Source organism: Phalangium opilio, unplaced genomic scaffold (genome assembly GCF_054372755.1).
Source record: "Phalangium opilio isolate 3A_F unplaced genomic scaffold, DU_Popi_V2 ptg000391l_1, whole genome shotgun sequence".
NCBI lineage: Eukaryota > Metazoa > Arthropoda > Arachnida > Opiliones > Phalangiidae > Phalangium > Phalangium opilio.
Window position 1 is genome coordinate 126,467 of NW_028324235.1, and position 8,913 is coordinate 135,379.

General features: G+C 37.7%; 1 protein-coding gene across 1 annotated transcript; it reads left to right on the forward strand.

Moving 5' to 3' along the window:
- Positions 1-1,329: 1,329 nt before the first annotated feature.
- On the forward strand, positions 1,330-7,527 carry LOC149594032 (uncharacterized). Its single transcript, XM_089861590.1, has 9 exons — positions 1,330-1,530; positions 1,572-1,733; positions 1,784-2,581; positions 2,660-2,847; positions 2,899-3,490; positions 3,532-3,702; positions 3,901-4,157; positions 4,880-4,973; positions 7,207-7,527. Exons 1-9 carry the CDS (start codon positions 1,330-1,332, stop codon positions 7,525-7,527), a joined length of 2,784 nt encoding a protein of 927 aa, XP_089717716.1.
- The last annotated feature ends 1,386 nt before the right edge of the window (positions 7,528-8,913 follow it).

Sequence of the window (8,913 nt, forward strand, 5' to 3'; positions counted from 1 at the left end):
CGGGAAATCATCAGGTTGAACATTTGCTCCGCTAGAAGAAGCGTTAATTTTCCCTTTTTTCAAAATGTTTTTGAGATTTAAAAGAGTTTCTCTGTGATGTATACATATAAAAAAACCTCTTGGCCTATTCCACTGATAACAAACGGTATATAAGAAATCTAACCTGGCTGCGTTCAGTAACACTCATCAGGAAAAACATCGATGTTTGGGAAATTGAAACAGGCGTTCTTTTGACGTCATGATGACGTTGCAGTTGTTGATCAGCACAATTTTGTGTAATCGATGCTTTTCAAAATCGCGACGATATTATGATATCGTTATGGCAGAGGCTTAAATAATAAAATCGAACTATTTACAAAGATATTGTACTTCAATTCATCAATTAAATCAAAACTCTCATACCCTTAAAATTCTGTCATAATCCCTTTTTTAGATGGATAATATTTGTCAATTTTTCATTATATAAAATTGTAGGAGATTGGGATGTAGTTCCCTCCAATTTTTTGTCACGGCGCAAAATGATGAAATTTACGTCATGAATCCGATGCTCATCAAAAAAACCTCCTCTCACAGCTGATTTTTCTGATGGGCATCCGATGTCACGCCCAAAGATGCGAAAAACCGTTCAGTAAGACATCGATGCCATCTTTTAGTCATCAATGTTTTTGATGACGGTTACTGAACGCAGCCCTTGTAAGCCACGGGGGCAGTCTAACTCGAAATGGGAAGCGATGTAATATATATAATATAAAATATGTCTATATTTTATTGTATTCTATCATTCATTGACCAAGTAATGAATATTAGTATTTTATTTAATACCTCTGCTGTAGTTCTGACCTAATATACAACAAATGGACGACGGAGGTGAGATATTTAATACCAAATGAATTTTAGATAAGTCGCGAGGTATTAAAAAAGCGCCAGGTTTTACGTAAGTGGCGAGATTAAATAAAGTTGAAGTCTGAGGTTGTCAAAGCTACGCACGGAGACACATCTCAAGCACAACAGACGTATTTTGCCGGGATACGTACCCATCATGACACTATGGAATCATTCAGCTACTTTGGATCCTTTAACAGCAACGTCAAGCCATGGTCATTATACTCAGAGAGATAGAACCAGTTATTCATTGTCACAAAAGTCACGACGGAAGAGATGAAGAGAGCTCAACTACTGATTTTCTTCGGGGCCGAGACGTATGGAACTCTAAGAAGCATAGTCTCGCCGACGAACCCATAGGACAAGACATACAAAGAACTTATTGACGCCCTTGCCACGCAGCTCAACCCAGTACCTTCCGAAATAATACAACGATACAAGTTCAACATGCGAGAAAGACAAGCCGGTAAGACCATAGCCATTTACATATCCGACCTACGCAAAATGACTCAATTTAGTAGTTACGGAACATCGCTAGACGACATGTTACGAGACCGTTTAGTTTGTGGATGCCGTGATGATGTTCTACAGCAGAGGTTACTTTCCGAAGACAACCTTACGTTAGCCAAAGCTATTCAAATTGCCCAAGCAATGGAAACAGCGAGTCGCAACCTTCTCAACATTTAAAGCCAAGTAGCACCACCATCAACGGAACGCTATCACTATACGGCACCGAAAGAAGATATCGTCGAAAAGAAATACTAATCAGCATTCGCACCAGAATCAATCCAATGGTTATCAGAAGCAGACTCAAAAATCACAAGAAAGACAGCATTCAAAATGTTCCCAAAGTAACGACACAAGACATTCCTCACCTGACTGTCCATTTCGTGAATCAAAGTGCCACAAATGCACGAAGTTGGGTCATATTTTGAGAGTTTGCCGGTCCAATCCAGGAAGATCGTTTAAAAACCAGATCAATCGTCAAGTTTCAAGAGCTGAAGACAAAATCACTCGTCAAGATTCGAGATATGACGTATTTCCGGAATACTTACTACAAGAATCACGAATTAATCACCTTGATGATTCGCACCCGAATAGCAAACTTCCAGAACCATATGAGATTACTGTTACAATCAACAATCAAAACTTCAAAATGGAAGTCGATACCGGTTCTGCATACTCACTTCTGCCAAGTAGGAAAGTACAAGATCTCTTGAAGACATATGAATTGAAACCTCTCAACATGAAGCTTTCGTCGTTTTCTGGTCACGAGGTTGACGTAGCTGGAGTCATCTATCCTAAAGTCACGTTAAAAAATGATGAAGATGTACTTCCTTTAGTCATTTATTGCGGTGAAGGTCCAACACTGTGTAGAAAAACTTGGACGACGTCACGTTTGCCGATACTTCAAAATGGAGTCCAGGCTCAACTATCAAGAGTTTCTCATGTCAAGCAGACACCGGAATGTAATGCCATCCTGGATAAACACGAAGAAATTTTCAATGACCAATTGGGATGTCTCAAGGATGTCAAGGTTCATCTCTACCGGAAAACTGATATTCAGCCTGTGTTTTATAAAGCCAGATCAGTACCATACGCACTCAAGGATAAAGTTGAGTATGAGCTAAAAAGGATGGAAGACGCTGGAATAATTAATCAAATTCTATTCGCAAGTTTCGTAGTACCAATAGTCCCAGTATGAAAACCGAAAGATGCATACAGTCAACTTCAGCTCGATGATGAATCCAAGAAGCTTACAGTAATTAACACATAGAGAGGCCTATTTGAATATAACAGACTCCCGTTTGGTGTTTCTTCCGCTTCCGCTATTTTCCAAAAACATATGGAAATCCTTCGGGCAGACCACAAATCAGTCTCACCATATCAAGATGACATTCTCTTAGGAGGCGTCGATTGTCAAGACCATAACGAGAAACTTGATAATTTTTTAACTACACTGTGGTCAAACGGACTGGAGCTTGGTTGAGACAAGTGCCAATTTATGTGTTCAAGCTTGTATTTTCTTGGTTACCATTTGGACAAAGTTGGACTTCATCCTCAAACCTGTAAAATGAAGGTGATCATGGACGCGCCGGAACCAAATAATCTCAAAAAATTGCGCTCTTTTATTGGATTTCTCAATTACTATTCAAAAATTATTGCGAACCAAGCCAGAGAACTTTCTCCTCTCTTTGATCTCATAAAGAAAATATCTAACTGGGAATGGACTGAACTAAACAAACAAGCGTTCGCTAATGCTAAGAATCTACTAGCAAGATCAAACTTCCTAACGCACTTCGATCCGAAGAATGAATTTCGATTGGCATGTGACGCGTCACCAAGAGGAATTGGAGCCGCAACATCCCACGTAGTCGAAAACAACGAGTATCCTATTGCATTTGCTTCCCGAACCTTGGTACCTGCTGAGACGAATTACTATCAACTTGAGCGCGAAGCTTTGTCTCTTGTTTTCGGGGTAACGAAGTTCCGGGACTACTTACTTGAACGAAGATTCACGTTGGTGACAGACCATCATCCTCTTATCTATCTGCTCTCTGAGATGAAGTCTATACCTCCAATGGCTGCAGCAAGGCTTCAGAGATGGGTCTTGACTTTATCAGCGTATCGATACACTATCGAATAAAGAAAGGACTTCTTCATGCCATTGCTGATGCGCTTTGCCGACTACCTATACAAGTACCACAAGCAGAACCTCCACTTCCATTAGAGTCAGTGTTACTAATTCAGCAACTAGATTCCGGACCAATCACTTTAAAGCAAATTGAAGACGAAATGAAGAATGACTACACCATAAAGGTAAGTTCCACCCTCGGTAATATGCGGTCTAAAATGAACGGCACTAGGCTTAAATGCAAAATAATAATGATAAAAAATTAATTTTTAATTATAATTAAGATATATACATTTTCATTATTTGAAATGAGCGGCGCCATTAACCCTGATTTTTGGTCAGTTTTCTGAACGGATGCTGTGGTGAACCAATGAAATTGCTAGTGGAGAGTGCAGACGCTTCTCGATTTTGTTTGGTCCCAAGTTTCCAACTCGCAATCGCAACATTTTATAATGCCAGTTTGTATAAATAGGTGGGGAATTAGTTTTTTTCGAGTTCCCGACCCTTCAAAATATCCCGATCTTACTAAAAAATGGCTTGTAGCCGCGAATGATCGGGTTAAAGATGCTTATTTTGCGACTAAAACAGATAAGCTTTTGCCATCCACCAGCGTTCTAAAGAATAATTTGGTCATTTTCGAGTTTGTGCAAATCATTTTACGAAAGACTGTATTATGATCGATAAAAAATAAAGGATCCCTGAAATTTGGTTCCATTCCAACATTTAATGTCCCCCAAACGAGTGAATGGGCTTCTAAAGCAATAGATATTCCCGGTGAAGACCAAGCTGCGTCAGAAGAAATATTAGCTAATTGAGTTTCTGTAGAAGTAAGTGCAATACCTATTTCAAGGGCACTTGAGGTACAGACCGTTGGTAACTTGTGGGATGATGCCGAGAAAGTTAGCATTGGGAGAGACACTTGAATCGAAGAAAGTATCCAAACAGAATTGGATGACTTCTATAAAAATAGTCACTTTGGCTATGAAAGACCTCACTTATGCAGCTTCATCACTACAATCATTGAGCCCAATACGTAATGAACCAAGAACGGCGGCTTTAACTTCTACTTCCAAGGCAAATTTAGAAGGGCCAAAAACACTTTTATCACAGCTCTTGTTGGGTAAAATGCCTGCCCGAAACTTGCTTTTAGTTTCTAGTATATTACTCTCTGGGGCTACTATTGACCGAGTTGATTCAATTTTCAAATTTATGGGATTTATGGGTGTTCACTGTTAAAAAAAACTGTTCAATCTTGGACAAAATCATGTGCAGAGTAGTGACTCTGAGACAGCACAGATTTTTAACCAAATCTGCACAGATTAAATCAAGTGCTAATGTGCGCATTAATTTGGTTGTGCGAAGTTACACAGAAGCAAGGCCAGCTTTGAGCGGACAACCGACCATCGTTGAACGGACTACAGACAATAAAAGGCAGGAAAATCAACCATCTTTGATCGTATGTTCGACCATCAACGGCAGGCTCATCGACCACTTTAGACTGGAAATCCGACCATATTAAAACGGAAAACCGACCATATTTGAACAGAATATCGGCCATCGTTGAACAGAAAATCGATCATCTTGGATCGGACAACCGACAATCGACGGCTTTTACGTCGAATATTTCCAATTGGAAAACCGAATTTTTTTGCATGGAATATCGACGATGGCCACGTTTATACCACTCCCACCTCCATGAAGGATAGCAGACAACATTTTAAACCAATTATTATACTTCTTAAACAGAAATAAATCAGACAATAGTACAATATGGTGAGATATTGCTTAAGCGTCTACTCCTTTACTGCACAGTCTTCATGGTGCACATAAAGGAAATGACCAATATTGCTTAAATGTGTATTTAACTTTCGGTTCACTCTGAACCGTTAGGACCTCCTCAGAGAGGACGCGAAACAACACCTATTTTGGCTTGCTTCGTCCTTCGGTGCATTTAATAAATCCGATATAACACCTCATGGAAAGCAAAAGTTAAGAATTATTTACCATTGTTTCTTGGGAAGTTGCAATCTATGTTTACACTTTATATAAATGTAGTCAAGCTAAATTAAAACATAAACACCCCATTTTAAATATTAATATCAAAAGTTTTTCTTGGAATATCGAAATCAATGAGAAGTTAATAGCTACAAAATAACTAAACGAATCGTAATTCCGAAACATATTTACAATATTTTCACTTAAAATTTTGCAATACGAAAATTTTATGGTTTAGAAAGAGTTCTTTTCATACCAGCACAAGGTAAAAACAAGAAGGGAGTATGAACTAAGGAGTAGAATCTAGAAAGTTATTAAGAATTATGATATATTATTGCATAGGCCTTTGCTTTGCGCCTCAAAGGTTCCTTAAATAAGTTCTGAATGTATCACACCCTAGCTTTCGTTGTTGATTTTCAATATTACGAAAACCCAACTTTTAACACACTCTCGCCCTTTAAAAAAAATAGTCAAGACAAAATTGAATTGTTTAAAATAATAAAATTTTTGGTTGTACAATAATAGAGTAATTTCGTCTACCTGCCTTTGGCTTATGGGTAGTTGTGATACTACTCTGTTGAATGAATTTTAGTTTTGAACTAAATATAATTTAACAAATTTACTTAAGAAGAAATATTTTGGTTGGTAGACTTTTTGCCGTTTAATGTCACATGAATGATGGAGAATGCAAAAAAATACACTCTAACAAATATTTGTTCCAACCTGAACAAATTATTGTGCAAAGCCTCAACACACTTGGAGCACACTTTTTCGTTCAGTTTTGAACAGTAAATACAGGTACTAAAATTGAACACCAAAACGGTGTGATAGGTTGAGCACTTTCATGCTCATTGTTGAACACTGTGTGTGGTAGGATTTCTTCTTAGAGATGCAAAATTTAACAGTAAAGTCGACAATTTGGCACACATAATGTGTCAATTTTGCAACGTAAAAAATGACAATGACAAATTGGTGGCTGTTTTGAATAGTGTAGCGGGCTATTTTATTTCATAAAATGCAAACCTTCGATATTCGTGTGATTCCTACCGCACCTTGGACGGTTGACAAAAAGTAATAAATAGCCTCCAGGGACTGCACTTGACGAATGTGGTCACTGTCATTTTCTTCCGATAATAATGGACTAGCAAATCATTTCATTTTCAAACAATTTGAAGTCTTTTATAAATATAAGGGAAAGGTAAAATACGCAATAATCCTTGACATTTCCATTCATATTATTTTAAAATGATGTTTGTAAAGACCAATTTATATTTCATTTAGGATAAATCAGCATTTTACAGTAAATTGTTGAGATATTATCGGATACTATTAGATTTTTAATGAAGGTTTTGTTAATAAACCTCAGAGCGTATTAGGCAAACTGTCTGGATTGAACACCTTCAATATTATTTTGGATGATTCTGCAAACCTTTCGCGATTGAACGCCTAGTCGCCTAATATTTTCAAACTGTTCAAGAATGAACAATTGTGTTCAAGTTTGAATACCCATTGAACGCTTTTTCTTAGAGTGTATCACGATCTGTGCAATCTGAAAGCACACTTGACAGGTCATTTTATTCCCTGGCCAAAATTTGTCTGAAATGTGCAAATTTGGCGTGTTAATTTATGATTTGTGCAACTTGGGTCAAAAGTGTGTAAACTTGGTATGCCATTTTGGGATTTGTGCAACTTAGGTCAAAGACGTGCAAACTTGGTATGCCATTTTGGGATCTGTGCATATTTGGGAAGACTCGTACAAACTTGGCAGACCATTATCGGATCTGCCCACCTTTGGTCGAAAACTCCCAAAATTGGATTATTTCTGGTCGGTTTTTTCTAACAGTGTTGGAAAATCCACCTATTATGATATCCAGCGTAATTTTTTAGTTCCAGAAATAAGGAGAGCTTGGAGAAAAGAACAAACTGAAGTAATAGAGGAGTTAAAACAGTGTCCAGAAATAAAAGTCTCTACTGATGACCGTTATGATTCACCAAGCCATAGTTCAAAATATTGAACTGTAACCTTAGTGGAGCAAAACATAAACAAATGCATTCATTTCGAAATAGTCAATAAGGCAGAAACCAATTATAAATCAACGAACATGGAACTTGAAGGCCTGAAAAGATGTTTTGAGAAAAATGTATGACTGTGTGGTGAAAATTAATCAGCTAACCAGTGATCGGCATATATAAATTCAAAAATTTCTTAGAGAAAATTACGAAGAAATAAATCATCAGTTTGTCGTATGGCATCTTTCTAAGAATCTTCGAAGCGAAGTTAAATTAGTTGCTCGTAAGAAAAAACAAGTTGGGAAAACCAAAATATTACCTCTCCGAGTCAAGAGGTTTACTACTACAAACTTATTTACCTAGATGTGGAATTATTACTTTTTTTTGAAGTAAAAATTTACATATTATTGAAGCAGTATTCCAAGCATTGCGAATATACAGTAAAGCAGACGACATTTTACATCAAATAAGGATAAATCTTGGACATATGCAAATCAGCCAATGGGGAAAAGAACAGGAAATAAAGTGTATACATTTTGGAGAGATATAACCTTTATGTGTTTGTAAAGGCCCAATTGTCTACGATTCAGCTGTTTACCCGATATACCAGAAGAAAATAGGGGGAGTGGGTAGCTTGGGCAACTTCGCAAGGCGTCCCGTTTACGGATTTTTCGCGCCATTTCCCTCCCCGTGGGGGTGAAGAGAGATAGGATTTTTACGCGCATTAACACACGAGTGACGTAATTCTGTGGACAGTACGGTCCTACGCCTTCCAACTGACTACACGTGTCTGCTAGAGGCAGTGAGGCACTCAGGCAGAATGGCAGAGGCTGGAATCGAGTGGTAAGTACTAAATTCATAACTTATTTTAAAATATGTCTTTATTTTTAAATACAATGGTATTTCTAAGTTCCAGGGAAAAAATTAACTTGTCCGAAGTTTTAAACTGTGATAGGGAAGAGTTCAAAGTAATAAAGTTGTATCCAAGTTGTTCTAGTTTGATTTTTAACATTGGGATTGGTTTGGGTAGATCTTACTTTTCCTTTCAACACAGCCTGAGTTTTCTTATCGGTAGTTTCCTAGTACGTTAAATCACACTGCGTACTCTTAACGACATTCATTTTATTAAATAACCGAATTTTCGTCCTTAATTAAACCAATATCCGCATTAACCCGTTGCCTGACGTAACCCTAACTCAAACTGAAGCACAGCAGAAATATAAGCAGACTACACAAGTTAGTTCCACAGTTCGCTACATGGTGGCGTTCGCAATGAAATCTGGTACTATTTTATGCTTCGCGCCGATTGGCCAGATTCAAATTTTAAGGGTGGTAGGGGAATCGACCATTGTAAGTGAGAATCACTGGACGACTTGTATGGCTCAAGGCTA